This window comes from Rhinoderma darwinii, chromosome 3 (assembly GCF_050947455.1).
Source record: "Rhinoderma darwinii isolate aRhiDar2 chromosome 3, aRhiDar2.hap1, whole genome shotgun sequence".
Classification (NCBI taxonomy): Eukaryota; Metazoa; Chordata; class Amphibia; order Anura; family Rhinodermatidae; genus Rhinoderma; species Rhinoderma darwinii.
Window position 1 is genome coordinate 158947166 of NC_134689.1, and position 21310 is coordinate 158968475.

The 21310-nt window shown below is 39.7% G+C and overlaps 1 protein-coding gene across 2 annotated transcripts in view; it reads left to right on the forward strand.

The window, feature by feature from the left end:
• Positions 1 to 2240: 2240 nt before the first annotated feature.
• TBC1D15 (TBC1 domain family member 15) overlaps positions 2241 to 21310 on the forward strand; it is a 156951-nt gene continuing 137881 nt past the window's right edge. The window contains exon 1 of one of the 2 annotated variants that reach the window (XM_075856961.1): positions 2241 to 2352. In XM_075856961.1, the coding sequence (XP_075713076.1) occupies positions 2329 to 2352 (24 nt within the window). In that variant the 5' untranslated portion in view covers positions 2241 to 2328. The remainder of the gene's footprint in view (positions 2353 to 21310) is intronic. The other variant, XM_075856962.1, reaches the window with a different exon arrangement.

The following is a 21310-nucleotide window of genomic DNA, read 5'->3' on the forward strand; positions in this document are numbered from 1 at the left end:
TTTATTTTGCATTAAATACACTTTATTGCCCCTACACTAAATAAAAACAAAAAACCTACGCATATTAGGTATCTACACGACCGTAATAACCTGAAGAATTAATCTAATGGGTTATTTAGCGTGAAACTTGAACGGGATAAAAAATAAACAAAAAAAACTATTCCGAGAATCGCTTTTTCCTATATTCACGGCGTAAAAAAAATTTTTTTTACCCCCAAACTGTGGGAAAAAAAAAAATACTATTTCTCTCGCATAAAACAAGGCCTCATACAGCCACGTCAGTGAAAAAATAAAAAAGTTATGGCTGCTGAAACGCAGAGAGGCAAAAACAGAAAAATTGAGCTGGTCATTAAAGGGATCCTGTCATCAACATCTTACCTGTTAAAGTCACCTGACCCCTCAATGGCCGCAGCTGTCCAGAGTTCATTCCTGTTCTCTTCTTTCCTGAAGTCCTCCTCTGTCAGTAAATATAGTCGTTTAAACTTTTCCCGCCTTTTATGGTAATTATTTTTCCCTCTGGGATACAGCTTCTTAACCACGCCCACTGCCACCACCTGTCCGGCCCTGACTGGCTAAGGAGCTATCAATCAAAAAGAAGGAGGTGGAGTCCACTCTGAGATGCTGGAGGAATGAAAATCTGACTCTTTTCAGATGAAGATTTGACTCTTTTCTGCTCATTTGCATATGGCTTGGGACCACTGAAAAACGAAATACTAAAGCTACAGAGCTTACTTAGAACATATTTATAGCTTAGATGACAATGATTTTTCACCCACTTTCACCAGGTATTGCTGGCTTTATAGCTAAAATGCTGGTGACAGGATCCCTTTAAGGTCTTTTCAGGGCCGGTCATTAAGGGGTTAATCCAAACCGAACACATTTCATAGCATAGGTTGTATTTACATTGACACAACATTTTTACTCCAGAATGTAGGAGGTATTCAGTTGAATCTGCGGGATACACTCTTAAAGCAAGAATGGTCAAATCCAATCTACGGGTCAACCACTGACTTGTGACCTCAGGGGAGCCCCATGTAAAGACGCGGGATTACTGCGCGGTATACGTTTTTAAACATGGGAGTCCATGTGATGTTTGCCACTGTTAGGCTGGATTCACACGAGCACATTAACGTCCGTAATGGACGGACGTATTTCGGCCGGAAGTCCCGGACCGAACTCATTGCAGGGAGCCGGGCTCCTATCATCATAGTTATGTACGATGCTAGGAGTCCCTGCCTCTCCGTGGAACTACTGTCCCGTACTGAAAACATGATGACAGTACGGGACAGTTGTCCTGCAGCGAGGCAGGGACTCCTAGCATCGTACATAACTATGATGCTAGGAGCCCGGCTCCCTGCAATGAGTTCGGTCCGGGACTTCCGGCCGAAATACGTCCGTCCATTACGGACGTTAATGTGCTCGTGTGAACCCAGCCTTAGCCATACGTCAGAGGCTCGCGTACCCCACACATGGGAGCCTAGCCTTATACATGGTTGTGGCGAATCTTCCAGATGCTCTTTATCTCTAGCTAAAAGGTGTTGTCTTTATGGATCAACCTCCTGAAGGCAACAGGATAGGTGATCATTTTATGATCGCTGGTACCGCTGTCGATTGTGGGAAGTTACCCTGAACCCCCAGATCCTCCACGGTGCACTCCCTGCAGTGAGGAGCTTATATGGAGCGGCAGTTGAGAATGCGCCTGCTGCTTCATTCATCTATGAGAATGACGGAACCCGCCGAGCGCTGTAGTGTTATTCCCATAGACGTTGAAACAGAAAAGCGTGCATGCTTGACCGCCGCTTTATTGCGGTTGAGCAGTGAGAAGAATCAGGGGGTTCAGGACCCCCGTTCTCACGATCGGTGGGGACCCCAGCGATCAGACAATTATTGTTTATCCAGTGGATAGGTGATAATTTATGATTTTGGGAATATCCCTTTAATGTAGAGTACACAATGCTGCTAAGAGTGATGACCCACGTTGTTTCGGACGGCCCTCTTCAGATTCTAATGTATTTCAATGAGCTACGATACGATCGGGCAATCGCTCTAGCCTTATGCACCCATTTACTTGAACCTTTATAAAGGATGCTCCCTGCTATAGTATTGGCGGCGTGTGAGTGACGCGACGTTCTATAGTTGTCACTGTCATTACTGAATCTCACCAAACGGTAATCACGTCAGCTGACACGCGTCCGCACCCCGTGACACATCACATGCTCGCCTGGTGACTCAGAAAGAAAGCACTGCGCATGCGCATCAGCCAACGGACCAGCGTTATGTTCTGGGCACGTGAGGAGTGCTACGTCATCGTAAACACTCGTAGGCAAGATGGCAGCCCCTGTCACCGGAAAGGTAACGGAAAAGGGAAGTTTAGTTGTGTTGGTGATCCCGGAAGCGACTAAAAGCCGCGGTTGTAGTGTGCATACGTAATAATACTAGGTAGACGCGGTCTCTTATGTTTGTCACGTGCATACTAGACATGTCATGGGTTCCAGGCGCGGTATCTGGCCGTTCTTGCAGAGTATACTCCTGGTGCCCATGCCACTGAGTCGTCCAGTGTAGAAGTCCATTACTTTGCATTGGTGTATCGTGCTGCACAGACCGATTTGTGAATGATAAGCATAGGGTTTCTCCATACTGAAAGAGCTCAAACATGACTGAAAATGAATAGGTTTTTACATGCCCAGGATTCCGGGCACTCTCCTTGAATGCCAAATCTTTGCCCTGATGAGGTCATTCAAAGACTGCTTCTACTTGATTTCCAGTGCTACCAGTCTCAACACTCAGAGATAACTATGTTCTAGTGACGGCTGGTTGGCTGTATTATAGGGGCACTGTATTGGTATAGACAACTCTGTGCAGATCTTGACATTGTGCTGGCACTGTTCTTTGGCTTACCTTACTCTATGGACCCTATAAAGTGCAATAGCTGAAAGATGGCATCACTGTAGGTATGAGGTGCGGTCCAATTATGCTGCGCTCCAATCTGAAAAATGTAGGAGCCAAATAAATTTTTAGTTAGCAAATTTAAATACATGTATAATGTTAGAATAAAAAAAAAATTACTGTGTGCAGTGCCCCCCTATGTACAAAAATATAACTACTATTGTAATGTCCCTATCAACAGGAATATTGGTACTATAATGCTCCTATGTTTAGGAATATAAGTAATCTAATACTACTATGTACAAGAATATAACTACTATAATACTGCTCCTATATACAAGAATATAACTACTATAATACTGCTCCTATATACAAGAATATAACTACTATAATACTGCTCCTATATACAAGAATATAAATACTATAATACTGCTCCTATATACAAGAATATAACTACTATAATACTGCCCCTATATACAAGAATATAGCTACTATAATACTGCTCCTATATACAAGAATATAACTACTATAATACTGCTCCTATATACAAGAATATAACTACTATAATACTGCCCCCTATATACAAGAATATAACTGCTATAATACTGCCCCTATATACAAGAATATAACTACTATAATACTGCCCCCTATATACAAGAATATAACTACTATAATACTGCCCCCTATATACAAGAATATAACTACTATAATACTGCCTCCTATATACAAGAATATAACTACTATAATACTGCCCCTATATACAAGAATATAACTACTATAATACTGCCCCTATATACAAGAATATAACTACTATAATACTGCTCCTATGTAGAAGAATATAACTACTATAATACTGCTCCTACGTACAAGAATATGACTACTATAATACTGCCCCTATGTACAAGAATATAACTGCTATAATACTGCCCCTATGTACAAGAATATAACTGCTATAATACTGCCTCCTATATACAAGAATATAACTACTATAATACTGCCCCCTATATACAAGAATATAACTAGTATAATACTGCTCCTATATACAAGAATATAACTCCTATAATACTGCCTCCTATATACAAGAATATAACTACTATAATACTGCTCCGTATATACAAGAATATAACTACTATAATACTGCCCCCTATATACAAGAATATAACTATCATACTGCCCCTATATACAAGAATATAACTACTATAATACTGCCTCCTATATACAAGAATATAACTACTATAATACTGCTCCCTATATACAAGAATATGACTACTATAATACTGCCTCCTATATACAAGAATATGACTACTATAATACTGCCCCTATGTACAAGAATATAACTGCTATAATACTGCCCCTATGTACAAGAATATAACTGCTATAATACTGCCCCTATGTACAAGAATATAACTGCTATAATACTGCCTCCTATATACAAGAATATAACTACTATAATACTGCCCCCTATATACAAGAATATAACTACTATAATACTGCTCCTATATACAAGAATATAATGGCTATAATACTGCTCCTATATACAAGAATATAACTACTATAATACTGCCTCCTATATACAAGAATATAACTACTATAATACTGCCTCCTATATACAAGAATATAACTACTATAATACTGCCTCCTATATACAAGAATATAACTACTATAATACTGCCTCCTATATACAAGAATATAACTACTATAATACTGCTCCGTATATACAAGAATATAACTACTATAATACTGCCCCCTATATACGAGAATATAACTATCATACTGCCCCCTATATACAAGAATAGAACTACTATAATACTGCCTCCTATATACAAGAATATAACTACTATAATACTGCCCCCTATATACAAGAATATAACTACTATAATACTGCCCCCTATATACAAGAATATAACTACTATAATACTGCCCCCTATATACAAGAATATAACTACTATAATACTGCTCCTATATACAAGAATCTAACTACTATAATACTGCTCCCTATGTACAAGAATATAACTACTATAATACTGCCCCGTATGTACAAGAATATAACTACTAGAATACTGCTTCCTATATACAAGAATATAGCTACTATAATACTGCCCCCTATATACAAGAATATAACTGCTATAATACTGCCCCTATATACAAGAATATAACTACTATAATACTGCCCCTATATACAAGAATATAACTACTATAATACTGCCCCCTATATACAAGAATATAACTACTATAATACTGCCCCCTATATACAAGAATATAACTACTATAATACTGCCTCCTATATACAAGAATATAACTACTATAATACTGCCCCTATATACAAGAATATAACTACTATAATACTGCCCCCTATATACAAGAATATAACTATCATACTGCCCCCTATATACAAGAATATAACTACTATAATACTGCCTCCTATATACAAGAATATAACTACTATAATACTGCTCCCTATATACAAGAATATAACTACTATAATACTGCTCCCTATATACAAGAATATAACTACTATAATACTGCCCCTATGTACAAGAATATAACTGCTATAATACTGCCCCTATGTACAAGAATATAACTGCTATAATACTGCCCCTATATGCAAGAATATAACTACTATAATACTGCCTCCTATATACAAGAATATAACTACTATAATACTGCTCCGTATATACAAGAATATAACTACTATAATACTGCCCCCTATATACGAGAATATAACTATCATACTGCCCCCTATATACAAGAATAGAACTACTATAATACTGCCTCCTATATACAAGAATATAACTACTATAATACTGCCCCCTATATACAAGAATATAACTACTATAATACTGCCCCCTATATACAAGAATATAACTACTATAATACTGCCCCCTATATACAAGAATATAACTACTATAATACTGCTCCTATATACAAGAATCTAACTACTATAATACTGCTCCCTATGTACAAGAATATAACTACTATAATACTGCCCCGTATGTACAAGAATATAACTACTAGAATACTGCTTCCTATATACAAGAATATAGCTACTATAATACTGCCCCCTATATACAAGAATATAACTGCTATAATACTGCCCCTATATACAAGAATATAACTACTATAATACTGCCCCTATATACAAGAATATAACTACTATAATACTGCCCCCTATATACAAGAATATAACTACTATAATACTGCCCCCTATATACAAGAATATAACTACTATAATACTGCCTCCTATATACAAGAATATAACTACTATAATACTGCCCCTATATACAAGAATATAACTACTATAATACTGCCCCCTATATACAAGAATATAACTATCATACTGCCCCCTATATACAAGAATATAACTACTATAATACTGCCTCCTATATACAAGAATATAACTACTATAATACTGCTCCCTATATACAAGAATATAACTACTATAATACTGCTCCCTATATACAAGAATATAACTACTATAATACTGCCCCTATGTACAAGAATATAACTGCTATAATACTGCCCCTATGTACAAGAATATAACTGCTATAATACTGCCCCTATGTACAAGAATATAACTGCTATAATTCTGCCTCCTATATACAATAATATAACTACTATAATACTGCCTCCTATATACAAGAATATAACTACTATAATACTGCCTCCTATATACAAGAATATAACTACTATAATACTGCCTCCTATATACAAGAATATAACTATCATACTGCCTGCCCCCTATATAAAAGAATAGAACTACTATAATACTGCCCCCTATATACAAGAATATAACTACTATAATACTGCCTCCTATATACAAGAATATAACTACTATAATACTGCCCCTATGTACAAGAATATAACTGCTATAATACTGCCCCTATGTACAAGAATATAACTGCTATAATACTGCCCCTATGTACAAGAATATAACTGCTATAATACTGCCCCTATGTACAAGAATATAACTGCTATAATACTGCCTCCTATATACAATAATATAACTACTATAATACTGCCTCCTATATACAAGAATATAACTACTATAATACTGCCTCCTATATACAAGAATATAACTACTATAATACTGCTCCGTATATACAAGAATATAACTACTATAATACTGCCCCCTATATACAAGAATATAACTATCATACTGCCTGCCCCCTATATACAAGAATAGAACTACTATAATACTGCCCCCTATATACAAGAATATAACTACTATAATACTGCCCCCTATATACAAGAATATAACTACTCTAATACTGCTCCTATATACAAGAATCTAACTACTATAATACTGCTCCCTATGTACAAGAATATAACTACTATAATACTGCCCCGTATGTACAAGAATATAACTACTAGAATACTGCTTCTATATACACGAATATGACTACTATAATACTTCTCCTATATACAAGAATATAACTAATATAATACTGCCCCCTATGTACAAGAATAGAACTACTATAATACTGCCCCCTATATACAAGAATATAGCTACTATAATACTGCCCCTATATACAAGAATATAACTGCTATAATACTGCCCCTATATGCAAGAATATAGCTACTATAATACTGCCCCCTATATACAAGAATATAACTACTATAATACTGCTCCTATATACAAGAATATAACTGCTATAATAATGCCCCCTATATACAAGAATATAACTACTATAATACTGCCCCCTATATACAAGAATATAACTACTCTAATACTGCTCCTATATACAAGAATCTAACTACTATAATACTGCTCCCTATGTACAAGAATATAACTACTATAATACTGCCCCGTATGTACAAGAATATAACTACTAGAATACTGCTTCTATATACACGAATATGACTACTATAATACTTCTCCTATATACAAGAATATAACTAATATAATACTGCCCCCTATGTACAAGAATAGAACTACTATAATACTGCCCCCTATATACAAGAATATAGCTACTATAATACTGCCCCTATATACAAGAATATAACTGCTATAATACTGCCCCTATATGCAAGAATATAGCTACTATAATACTGCCCCTATATACAAGAATATAACTACTATAATACTGCTCCTATATACAAGAATATAACTGCTATAATAATGCCCCCTATATACTAGAATATACAATCCTATTATACTGTCTGCCATCTACAAGAATATAACAACTATACTACTGCCCCCATCTAAAGATTGACTCTTTGCTGCATCCCCTCCACCCACCAAATAATGTAACATAACATAAAAAATAAAAAAGTTTTATTTAACTTGAGCAACAATAAAAATAGTATGTACATATTAGACTATACAGGTGTATAAGGTATTTTAATAGGGTGAGGGTCCACAGATAGAGGAACAGTGAGGAGCAGTGTTGTCTATGGAAATCATGGGGCCCCAGAGCTTGTCAGCCCACCCTATAAAACAATAAATAAAACAAATAGACGCGGAGACACGGAACTGGTGGGGTGGGCCAGAGATGTCAGAAGACTAGGCTAGCCAATAAGAAGAGCCCCTCTCTGCTTATTGGCCAGCTGAAACTTGTGACAATTCTGGCCACAGCAGTAACAAACAGGCTGCCTGGCTATCTCACAGAGAGACAGATGTAGGGACAGCAGAGGCAAGCAATCGATAGGGTGTTCCAGAGTAGTGAAGTGGCCACCTGTCCAGTCCCCAGCAGCTTAGTTAGCCGCCTCCAACTCTCAGGGGTACTCAGTGTTCAAGGCGGGGGAGGGTCTGTGTGTCGGGCTGATAGTCTCCCTGACAGGTACACACAGGACCTCTGTCTGTTAAATAAAACAGTTCATTGCTGCTGACTATGTGGCAGCTGTTGGTATTGTGCTTCTCCAGCTCTGTGTGCCAGGCCGCCTGGGTGGGCTGCAGCGAATTTGTGTGACACTATGACTGTTTAGCCAAGCAAGCGCCCCCCCTGTGCTAATTACAACCAGGGTACTTGCCACTGTCTGCCCTCTCTAGCTATACCCTTGCCCCTTTACAAGAATATAAATACTATATTAATGCTTCCCCTATGGACAAGAATAATGCTGCCTCCTATGGAAGAGGGTAAGGCTGCTACAATAATACAACTTTTAGCATTGGCGGTAGTATTCTAGTAGCTATATCCTTCTCCATAGACAGTAGAGCAGTATTCTTGTAATATAATGTCTTATTATTCTGATGCCATAAATCTGACATTTGCTTGCCATGCTCCTTTATTTACAAGCTATGCTGTTCCTTGTGTATAGATTGTAATATTTAGTCCTGGCTGGCTGTGACAATGAATATATGTTAAGGATGGCATAAGACTTACTGCTGTTCCTCTCTGACAGGCAGCGGTGTGCGTCCGAGGCATCAGATGTGCCCAGTGTGCAGTTGTTCTGCTATATGTAGGGGGAATTACATTTTATGTTAGTTACAGCTGTGGAAAAGTGGTGGCAGTGCTAGTCATAAATTGCGGCATCCCTGTAAATTCATGTCGTCCTTTGCCAATTGTAGGTCACTTTGGTGACTATTTTGGTCACTATGTGGAGCCCTGTTCTGGGGTGTCAATTGCATCACTAGGTCAAGTTTAATGCTCTCCAATCTGGGGCACTCCAGCCGTTGTGAAACTACAACTCCCAGCGTTCACTGACAGCCAGAGGGTGCCAAAGCATGCTGTGAGTTTTAATTTTGCATCAGCTGGAGAGCGACAGGTTAGGTTTGAGACCACCGGTCTAGACACTCGGAGAACACCATATTGACTATTGAAAACACAACCACGGATGGTTTGGCAAGCAATAAGGCCTAGGACGTACATCTGAGAATGTTTTAGATATTTTTAAAAATAATACGTTTAATTCTATCTGATTTCTTTATGGAGATAGAATTTACATTTGCAATCATGATCATAGGTAAAGTATCCTGGCAGGAATGTGCGGTTAGTCCTCATTAAATATAAGCCTTTAAGTTTTCCTAAGTTTAATTCTACAGTCCCCATACAGAATTAACCACTTCATGGTGTTGTGAGGTCTATTGCCTTAATTTGCAGCAACGACTACAATGGTAGTCCTGCATGTCAGTGACATCTGGGCCCCCTCCTGAAAAGGCAAATTTGTTTTAAACTGGTTCGGATTTCTTTTTTTTTTTTCCCTCTTTATACAGTGCTATATAAGCTTTTTGTATACAATAGAGAACGCGTCTGTCCTTGTAATCATGTGATTGTCGTGATGCTGGCCTCTTGGACCTATCACAGAACTGATTGTGACAATTGGCACTATATCTGGGCTGTCTCCTGTAACTGGGGGTTGCTATGTAATGATCCTTTCCTCCTTAGGCAGGGCTGGACCAATCTTAACAAGCTCTATTGAGCCAGCTCTAAAGGGCAAGGCAGAGCCGTAGGGAAGGGTCCACATAACCTGGTTAAGAAGTGGTTGATGCATTAAAAATAAATATCTAGCAAACCTGTTACAACCAAAAATGTCCTTACCTTACAGTGTTGCATCTTCCCCTTTTAGGAGTTAAAATAAAATCCCCAGTAGTCATACCAGCCACACCACTTCCCCGCTAGTCACCTTTCCACACTTCAACACTTGTCACAGCAGGCCCCTTTTCCACTAGTGATCACAGCAGAGCCACCGTCTCAATAGGCAGTTATAGGTGGATTCCATCTCCCCCGGTTATCACAACTAGGTCTCCCTGCCCACCATGTACTCACGTCCTGCACTATCCAGAAATGTGCCCCCTACACAAGATCAGCCATTGTGTGCTTTATCTGTCTGGAATGAGTGATCTGTGCCGTTAGAGATGGGGCTTCATGTCATTGACAGCATTCATCTCAAGAACCAGAGAGAAGCGCCTGACCGCAAAATGCAATAAGAGCAGAGAGCACAACCAAAATGCCAGATCAAATTTTCTAGTTGGTATGGGTTTTAAGACTATGCGTGAAAAAGCAGAAACAGAGTATGACATCCCCCTAATCACTATATGCCCCCCACCTTGTTTGTCATCCTAGCTCCCAAAATGTAGCATCAAATATCTTGTATGTCAATATGTTGGAAACATTTCCATTTTTGTTTACTAGTATTGCATGCTTGAAGCGGCTCTGTCACCACATTATAAGTGCCCTGTCTCCTACATAAGGAGATCGGCGCTATAATGTAGGTGACAGCAGTGCTTTTTATTTAAAAAAAATAATCTGTTTTCACCACGTTATTAGCGATTTTAGATTTATGCTAATGAGTTGCTTAATGCCCAAGTGGGCGTGTTTTTACTTTAGACCAAGTGGGCGTTGTACAGAGGAGTGTATGACGCTGACCAATCAGCATCATTCACTCCTCTCCATTCATTTACTCAGCGCATAGGGATCCTGCTAGATCCTTATGTGCTGTCTTATACTAACACATCAACAATACTGAAGTGTTTAGACAGTGAATAGACATTCCACGGGATGTCTATTCACAATCTCTGCACTTCGTTACTCTGTCTGTGGTAGTTACAGCAGAGGAAGCGTAATCTCGTGAGATTACGCTGTAGATGACAGGTTACAACGAGATCACGCTTCCTCTGCTGTAACTACCATAGAAACAGTAACGAAGTACAGAGATTGTGAATAGACATCCCGTGGAATGTCTATTCACTGTCTAAACACTTCAGTATTGTTAATGTGTTAGTATAAGACAGCACATAAAGATCTAGCAGGATCCTTATGCGCTGAGTAAATGAATAGAGAGGAGTGCATGACGCTGATTGGTCACTGATTGGTCAGCGTCATACACTCCCCTGTACAACACCCACTTGGTCTAAAGTAAAAATACGCCCACTTGGGCATTAAGCAACTCATTAGCATAAATCTAAAATCGCTAATAAAGTGGTAAAAATAGATAGTTTTTTTAAAATAAAAAGCATTACTGTCACCTACATTATAGTGCCGATCTCCTTATGTGGGAGATAGGGCACTTATAATGTGGTGACAGAGCCTCTTTAACCACTTCAGGACTGAGCAATTTTTTTGCTTTTTCGTTTTTCATTCCCCGCCTTCCAAGAGTCATACATTTTTTATTTTTTCCGTCAATAGAATGGTGTGAGGGCTTATTTTTTGCAGGAGGAGTTGTAGTTTATATTGGTACCATTTAACCCCTTAAGGACGCAGCCTAGTTTTGGCTTTAAGGCTCAGAGCCCATTTTTCAAATCTGACATATTTCACTTTATGTGGCAATAACGTCGGAATGCTTAAACCTATCCAAGCGATTCTGAGATTGTTTTTTCGTGACACATTGGGCTTCATGTTCGTGGTAAAATTTGGTCGATATATTCAGTGTTTATTGGTGAAAAATTGCTAAATTTAGAGGAAATTTTGAAAAAATAGCATTTTTCAGAATTTAAATGCATCTGCTTGTAAAACAGACGGTTATACCACCCAAAATAGTTACTAGTTCACATTTACCATATGTCTACTTTAGATTGGCATAGTTTTTTGAACATTCTTTTATTTTTCTTGGACGTTACAAGGCTTAGAACATAAACAGCAATTTCTCATATTTTTAAGAAAATTTAAAACGCCTTTTTTTTAAGGTACCTCTTGAGTTCTGAAGTGGCTTTGAGGGGCCTATGTATTAGAAACCCTGATAAAACACCCCATTTTAAAAACTAGACCCCTCAAAGTATTCAAAACAGCATTTAGAAAGTTTTTTAACCCTTCAGGCATTTCACAGGAATTAAAGCAAAGTGGAGGTGAAATTTGCAAATTTCATTTTTCTTGCTGAATTTCAATTTTATTAAAAAAAAAATCTGTAACACAGAAGGTTTTACCAGAGAAATACTACTAAATATCTATTGTCCAGATTCTGCAGTTTTTAGAAATGTCCCACATGTGACTCTACTGCGCTCGTGGACTAAAACACAAGCCCTAGAAGCAAAGAAGCACCTAGTGCATTTTGAGGCCTCTTTTTTTATTAGAATATATTTTAGGCAGCATGCCAGGTTTGAAAAGGTGTTGAGGTGCCAAAACAGTAGGAATCCCCCAATAGTGACCCCATTTTGGAAACTACACCCCTCAAGGAATTCATTTATGGTTGTTGTTACCATTTTGACCGCACAGTTTTTTTCACAGCACGTATTTGAATTGGGCTGTGAAATGAAAAAAATGACATTTTTTCCAATAAAATGTCATTTGTGATGAAAATTTCTTATTTTCACAGGGAACAAAATACCCCATTTTGTTGCCCAATTTGTCCTTAGTGCGACAATACCCCATTTGTGGTGATAAACTGCCGTTTGGGCCCATGGGAGGGCTCAGAAGGAAAGGAGCGCTATGTGTTTGTTGGAGTCCAGATTTTGCTGGATTGGTTTTCGGGTGCCATGTCGCATTTGCAGAGCCTCAGAGGTATCAAAGCAATGGTAACCCACCAGAAGTGACCCCATTTTGGAAACTACACCCCTCAAGGAATTCAAATTTTGACCGCACAGTTTTTTCACAGCACCTGTTTGAATTGGGCTGTAAAATGAAAAAAATTTAATTTTTTCCAATAAGATGTAATTTTTTTAATCAAAATTTCTTATTTTCACAGGGAACAAAATACACCATTTTGTTGCCCAATTTCTCCTGAGTACAGCAATACCCCATTTGTGGTGATAAACGGCCTATTGGGCCCATGGGAGGGCTCAGAAGGAAAGGAGCGCTATTTGTTCTTTGGAGTCCAGATTTTGCTGGATTGGTTTTCGGGTGCCATGTCGCATTTGCAGAGCCCCAGAGGTATCAAAGCAATAGAAACTAACCACAAATGACCCCATTTTGGAAACTACACCCCTCAAGGAATTCATTTATGGGTGTTGTGACCATTTTGACCCAATAGTTTTTTCACAGAACTTATTTGAATTGGGCTGGGAATTAAAACAAAATTATTTTTTTCAAATAAAATGTAGTTTTGGCTGAAAATGTCTTATTTTCACAAGAAACAAAATAACCCATTCTGTTGCGCAATTTGTTCTGAGTGCCGCAATACCCCATTTGTGGTGATAAACTGCCGTTTGGGCCCATGGGAGGGCTCAGAAGGAAAGGACCACCATTTGGCCTACTGGGGATTTTCTAGTGCGAAGTCATGTATGCAGAAGCCCCTGAGGTACCAGTACAGTTGAAACCCGCAAGAAGTGACCCCGTTTTAAAAACTACACCCTTAAGGCATTCATCTAGAGGTGTAGTGAGCATTTTGACCGGAGACCTACACCCCATAAACTGTAATGTGGGTTCTCCCGGGTATGGCAATACCCTACATGTGGCTGTTATCAGCTGTATGGGCACACAGCAGGGCCCAGAGGGGAAAGACGAGGGGGGATAAGTTGTGCGGAGTGCATCAGGGTAAGTAAAATTGGGGTAAATTATAAACCAAGGGATGTATGATCAATTTTAAAACACTCTTTCATACAGAGCTCTGGTTATTCGGGACACGTGTCACATTGATATATTGTGTCATCCCTTATCGCCCTCTTATAGCAGACTTTGCACCTCTTTTGACTTTTTCCCTTCTTGCCAGTTTGGGGAACTTCTCCTGGAAAGTGTTGCCACCCTGGTACGATGCGTGTGGCCCCTCTTCCAAAAGTACTGGGTGCCCCCCCTTCTTGGTCCCTAAAGATTAGGTTCTTGATAATCACCTCTTGAAATTCATGGAAAGTTCCCCTCTGGCCTGCACATCGATGTAGCACGTACGCATTGTACAATGCCATCTGTATGATGTGCACGGCCAGCTTCTTATACCACACCGCATGGCGCTGTAGGGCTTCAGGACTTGATCTGACAGGTCCATCCCTCCCATGTACCTATTGTAATCCAGGATGCAGTCTGGTTTGGGGGTGGCCTTTCCTTCATATATCCTAAATCTGTAGGTATACCCCGATGCACTCTCGCACAGCGTATCCCCCCTCGTCTTTCCCACGCCATACCTTGCCCTCTTACCCGGCAGGTACTGGCGGAATTGAACCCTCCCTTTAAAATGTACCAGATACGCATCAATAGAAATACACTTCTCGGGGGTGTATGCTTGGGAAAACCGGGCACTGAAACGGTCTAATAGGGGTCTCCGTTTATACAAACGGTCAAAACTGGGGTCATCTCTGGGTGGGCACGGCTCATTATCATTATAATGTAAGAAGCCAAGTATTGCCTAATTTTTTATTTTTTTTAGGTTACAGTTCAGTTCTGAAGTTGCTTTGAGTGGCCCATATATTAGAAACCCCAATCAAACACCCCATTTTAGAAACTAGACCCCTCAAAGTATTCACAACAGCATTTAGAAAGTTTATGAACCCTTTAGGTGTTTCACAGAAATTTAGAGCAAAGTAGAGGTGAAATTTATATATTTTTTTTTTGTCAGAAAATCCTCTTTATACCATTTTTTTTATAACACAAAAGGATTTATCAGAGAAACGCAACTCAATACTTATTGCCCAGATTCTGCAGTTTTGAGAAATATCCCACATGTGGCCCTAGTGCGGTAATGGACTGAAGCACCGGCCTCCGAAGCAAAGGAGCACCTAGTGGATTTTGAGCCCTCTTTTTTATTAGGCACCATGTCCGGTTTGAAGAGGTCTTGTGGTGCCAAAACATTGGAAACCCCCCAAAAGTGACCCCATTTTGGAAACTAGACCCCTTGAGGAATTCATTGTAGTTTTCTTGGGGTGCATGCGGCTTTTTGATCAGTTTTATTCTATTTTTAGGTGGCGTGGTGACTAAAAAACAGCAATTCTACTATTGTTTTTTTATTCTATTTTTTTTACAGCGTTCACCGTGCGCTATAAATGACATATTCACTTTATTCTGCGGGGCGATACGATTACGGCGATACCAGATGTTTCTAGTTTTTTTTTTAATGTCTTATGGCGTTTGCACAATAAAATACGTTTTGTAAAAAATCATTCACTTTTGGTGTTACCTTATTCTAAGAGCCATAACGTTTTTATTTTTCAATCAATAAAGCCGTGCGAGGACTTATTTTTTGCGTAACGAATTGCAGTTTCGATCAGTACCATTTTTAGGTACATGCGACTTTTTGATCTCTTTTTATTCAATTTTTTGGGAGGTGAAGGGACCAAGCAATTGTTATTGTGGTACGGTTTTTTGTTTTTTAATTTTACGGCGTTCACCGTGCGGGATAAATAACTAAATAATTTTGTAGTTCAGGCCGTTACGGACGCGGCGATACCAATTATGTATAGTTTATTTGTTTGTTTATATATTTTTATTAATAATAAATGACTGATAAGGGAAAAAGGGGGATTTTTACTTTTATTACTTTGAAAACTTTTTTTTTTCTTATTTTTACACATCTTTTTTTTTAACTTTATTACTTTGTCCCACTAGGGGACTTGAGGGCAGGAGGCCCTGATCGCTATTCTAATACACTGCACTAAATGCATAGTGCAGTGTATTAGAACTGTCAGCTACTCACTGACAGCAAGCATAGTGGGTCCTGACGTTGTCAGGACCCACTAGGCTTCCGTCTATGGCATAGCCGGACGCCATTGTTTGGTGTCCGGCTGCCATAGTCCCCATCGCCGGCCGCTATCGTGTAGCAGGCCGGCGATGGCAACTTAACCCCTAAAAAGCCACGATCTCTATAGAACGTGGCTTTTAAGGGGTTAATCAGCGGGGACACAGCGATCGGTCCCCGCTGTAGGAGCTGTGACAGCTGCTGTACGAGACCGCAGCTGTCACATCTCCTGTATGTGTCGGGAGGACGGCCGAAACGGCCGTTACTCCCGAGACGTACTATTAGGTCATGGTGCGCGAACGATACAGCTGCCATGACCTAATAGCACGTCCAGGAGCGGGAAGGGGTTAAAGTACCATATAATGTACTGGGAAACTGAAATTGGGAAAGACTGATTCCTCCATTTTTTCTTGGGTTTCGTTTTTACGGCTTTCACCATGCGGTATAAACAACAAATTAATTTTATTCTACGGCTTAATGCGATTACAGTGATACCAAATTTATGTTTGTTTGTTTTTTTTATATTTTACTACTTTTACAAAGGAGGAACGATTTGTTAAAAAAAAAGAATGGTTTTGTTTCACCACAACTTTTTTTTTTTTAAAACCTTTTTAACTTTTTTTTTTTTAGTCGATATGAGCAGTGTGTGGACCTCATCTTCTGTGGGATGAGCTGAAGTTTTTTTTTATACCGTTTTTTGGTACATAATTTTTTAATCACTTTTTATTCCATATTTTTCGAGCGCTAAGTTGACTAAAAACCAGTGAATTTGGATGTTAAAATGTTTTATTTTTTTACGCTGTTGGAGTTAAGTAATGGTATATTGCAATAGTTTGGACTTTTACGGACGCAGCAATACCACTTTTGTAAATTTTTTTAGTTTTTACTTTATTTTAAAGGAAAAATGGGAAAGCGTTTTTTAATACGTTTTAATATTAAATTTTTTCCACTACTAATAACTTTTTTTTACCCATTTATTATTCCCCCCCATGGGACTTGAGCCAGCAATCGTTAGATCGCTGGTCCAATACACTGCAATACTAATGTACTGCAGTATATTATCATTTTTACCGATTTCTATTAAGCCCTGCATTCATTAGGGCCCTGGGCTGCCATGACAACCATCGCCCCATCATCGCGCCCCCTCTTTTCAACGCCTCAGATGCTTTGGTCATGATTGACCGCAGCATTTGAGGGGTTAAACTGTCAGGAACAGCGTAATAAACAGCTGACACCCACAGCATATGAAGCGGGCTCCGTGTGTGAGCCCGCTCCATACATCACCCCCGCACCATGACATGCTATTAGAAACTCAAATAATAAAAATAAAATTGGTATCTAAAGGAGACTCAAAAATCCTTGGTCATTAAAGCATAGAAAATATGTTTAAAAAATAATCCCAGCAATTCCTCTCTTGAAGTGTTTTTCCCATGAGACATTTATGACATATCCACTAGATATATCATAGATGTCAGATAGATGCGTGTCAAACGTCTGGGACCCGCATCCGTCTCCAGAACGGAACCATCTAAACCCTGTTCTGCCACTCTGTGACGCGGCTAAAGCTGGTGAATTCCGACCATGAAAAAGGCTATATAGTCAGGAGTTACGAAAACAGTTTAACTCGCTGAGCTACGCTGTTTCTGTAAGTCCCATAGAACTGAATGGTTGTTACGGATACAGTGTAGCTAGCATTCTACTCTGCTTCCGTAACTGCCATTCACTACTATGGGAGTAACGGAAACAGCGTAGCTCAGCGAGTTACGCTGTTTTCGTAACTCCCGACCATATAACCAGGAATGGCCCGGGAGGCAGCGATGGCAGACAAAGGCAGAATGTTGTTTAGGGTGCCCTGTTCTGAAGATAGGTGGGACCCGCATCTATCTGACATTTATGACATCTCCTGTGAATATGTCATAAATGTCTCTTATGGGAAAACCCCTTTAAGGGCTAGTTCACACAGCGTATTTCGGTGCTGTTTTTGATGCGGGAAACTCGTCGGAAACCGTGCCAAAAACTGCCCGTAATCGCCTCCCTCTGTCACACATGGGTGGCCCTCGAATGTGATCATGGGCCGCTGATGAGTTGCCTTGGCAGCCGGTGGCCTATCAATGCCTCCAGGCTTGCCAATGCTGTATGCCTATTAGGCCAATGACAGGCAGTATTTATTTGGTATACTGAACATACCAAAGCATTATATAAGCAATCAAAAAAATCGCATAGTGAAGTCGCCTAGTGGGACTAAAAAAATTAATAACTGTCAAAGGTAACTAAAAACTGTTCACAGTAAAAAAAATAAAACCAATTTTTTTCATAAAGTGTTTTTATTTTGTCAAAGTGTAAAATAACGCACATATATGGTATCGCCGAGATCGTACCGACCCGAACAATAAAGTTAACACATTATTTAAAGGGAACCTGTCACCGGCATTTCACCTATTAAACCAGCAATACCTGGTGGTAGTGGGTGAAAAATCATTTCTATATAACCTATAATTGTCTTCTTAGTCGGCTCTGTAGTTTAGTATTCAGTTTTTTTGTGTTCCCACACCGTATGATAATGAGCATAAGAGCCATATCTTTGTTTGAAAAGAGTCATATCTTCATTCCTCAAGTCTTTCTGAGTTTACCCCGCCTCCTTACTTTTGATTGACAGCTCCTCGCCTTCCCCCAGCACACAAAATCCTGCGCTTGTGCATTGATGTTCTCTTCTGGGGTGTGCGCACAAAGGGACACCGGATTATTACGATAAAAAGCGCAACATGTTTGCAGACCGTTATTTACAGTCCGACGAGGAGTTTAGGAGAGGGGATAACGGCAATTAACTTTTTATAGCAGCGGCCAATGAGGGATATGTATAGTTCAATATGTGAAATGCTGGTGACAGGTTCCCTTTAAACCACATGAAAACTACAACTAATATTTAAATGGATATAACTTTCTTTTGCAGTTTTTCTATACTGCGCTGAAACTATGTGTGATCAGCCTATTAGGGTATGTTCACACAGCCTATTTTCGGCCGTTTTTCAGACCGTAAACGCCGAAAAACGGCCGAAAAAATTGGAAACTGAACGCCTCCAAACATCTGCCTATTGATTTCAATGGGAAAAATGGTGTTCTGTTCCGAAGGACCGTTTTTTGAAAAACGGCCGCGAAGAAGAAGTGCAGGTCAGTTCTTGGGACGTTTTTTGGAACCGTTTTTCATTGACTCTATAGAAAACCAGCTTCAAAAACGGCCGTAAGAAACACAGCGAAAATCGCGAGTGGCTTAAAAAACGTCTGAAAATCAGGAGCTGTTTTCCCTTGAAAGCGTGTGAACATACCCTTATTGACCGCTGCATGTTTCTGCATTGTTCTTTGCTCACAGAGAGAACACTGTTTTGCCATCATGTTGCTGTAATTGCGGTCCACATACTTTGTATGTGAGCACGGCCCGAAAATGCGGCTGTCAGTCGGCGGCCGGCCGTGCCCGCAATCGCGGGCCGTGATTGCGGGCACGGTCGTGTGCATGGGGCCTTAGATCTACTTTCACAACCAAGAATGGTCCTTCCTCTGTTAGTCCTCTCAAGGATTAAGAGTTGATGTTTCCAAGGTATAATTGCTAACCTCTACTTCTTTGGTTCGGCTACAGACTGGGCTGCTAGCTTCTGGCTTCTTGGCTGACCTGTAAAGACAACTATCATCAATTCAGTTAAACCCTTAGGTGGGAGTAGGGAGGGTCACTGTTGCTAGGTGTCTGCGCTTTCCCCTAAAAGAAAAAACGTTTGAAGGAATCGTCATAGATTCCTTCAAACTGAACTTTATTCTTTGGGTACGCAGCCACCTAGCACTAGCTGATGGGTAGAATGGCACACACCTGGTGATAGCCCTCATGATTTCTAGACACTCAGCCTCATAAGGATGCCAATACAATTTGACAAGGGTTCTTTTAGAAGACTTTCTTGCAGTCTAAAGTATTATTGGAAGGATCACCCCTCTGACTGCAGCACGATGCTGAAGATGCTGTACTTTTAAAGGAGTGAGCCCAAAAAGTTGCAGTGTGAACACCTTTTTGCAAAAAGGATCCAACCTCTAATCGTATTAGCCGAGGCCTTTCTAAAAGGTGGTCTCAAGGTAATAAACCGGTTTGATATACCCTGCCTATGTGGACTAGATAAGATACTCCTGTATAGTGTGCACCAATGGGAATGTAACCCTATGGTCATTTGTAGCGTGTACGCCAAAAGCTGTCCTGGCGTACATGCTAAACGGACATCATATACCTGATGTGAACAGGGCCTTATCTGTTGTTAGACGGATTTGGCACTGTATTGTGACTTCCATTATAAGGGTATGTTCACACAAGGTCATTACGTCCGTAATTGACGGACGTATTTCGGCCGCAAGTACCGGACCGAACACAGTGCAGGGAGCCGGGCTCCTAGCATCATAGTTATGTACGACGCTAGGAGTCCCTGCCTCGCTGCCGGACAACTGTCTCGTACTGAAAACATGATTACAGTACGGGACAGTTGTCCGGCAGGGACTCCTAGCATCGTACATCACTATGATGCTAGGAGCCCGGCTCCCTGCACTGTGTTCGGTCCGGGATTTGCGGCCGAAATACGTCCGTCAATTACGGATATAATGACCTCGTGTGAACGTACCCTAAATGATGCATATGTAGACAGAGCGTGACCACACTACAGGAGTCAACTAGATTGCTGACTAACAAGTTTTTAGGCACCTCACTACTCAATGCATACACGACTGACCGTACCTGGTCACCATAGGCGATTTTAATAGTCACTTTGACAACCTGGTGGCCAGGGGTCTGTGCAGCTCTGCATTGTTTTATTTATTTATTTATTTAAAGTAAGGAAGGAGTTCATCTCTCCCCTATTACTAATGGTGTTCTCTATTATTATTATTATTATTATTATTATTATTATTATTATTATATATTTTTTTT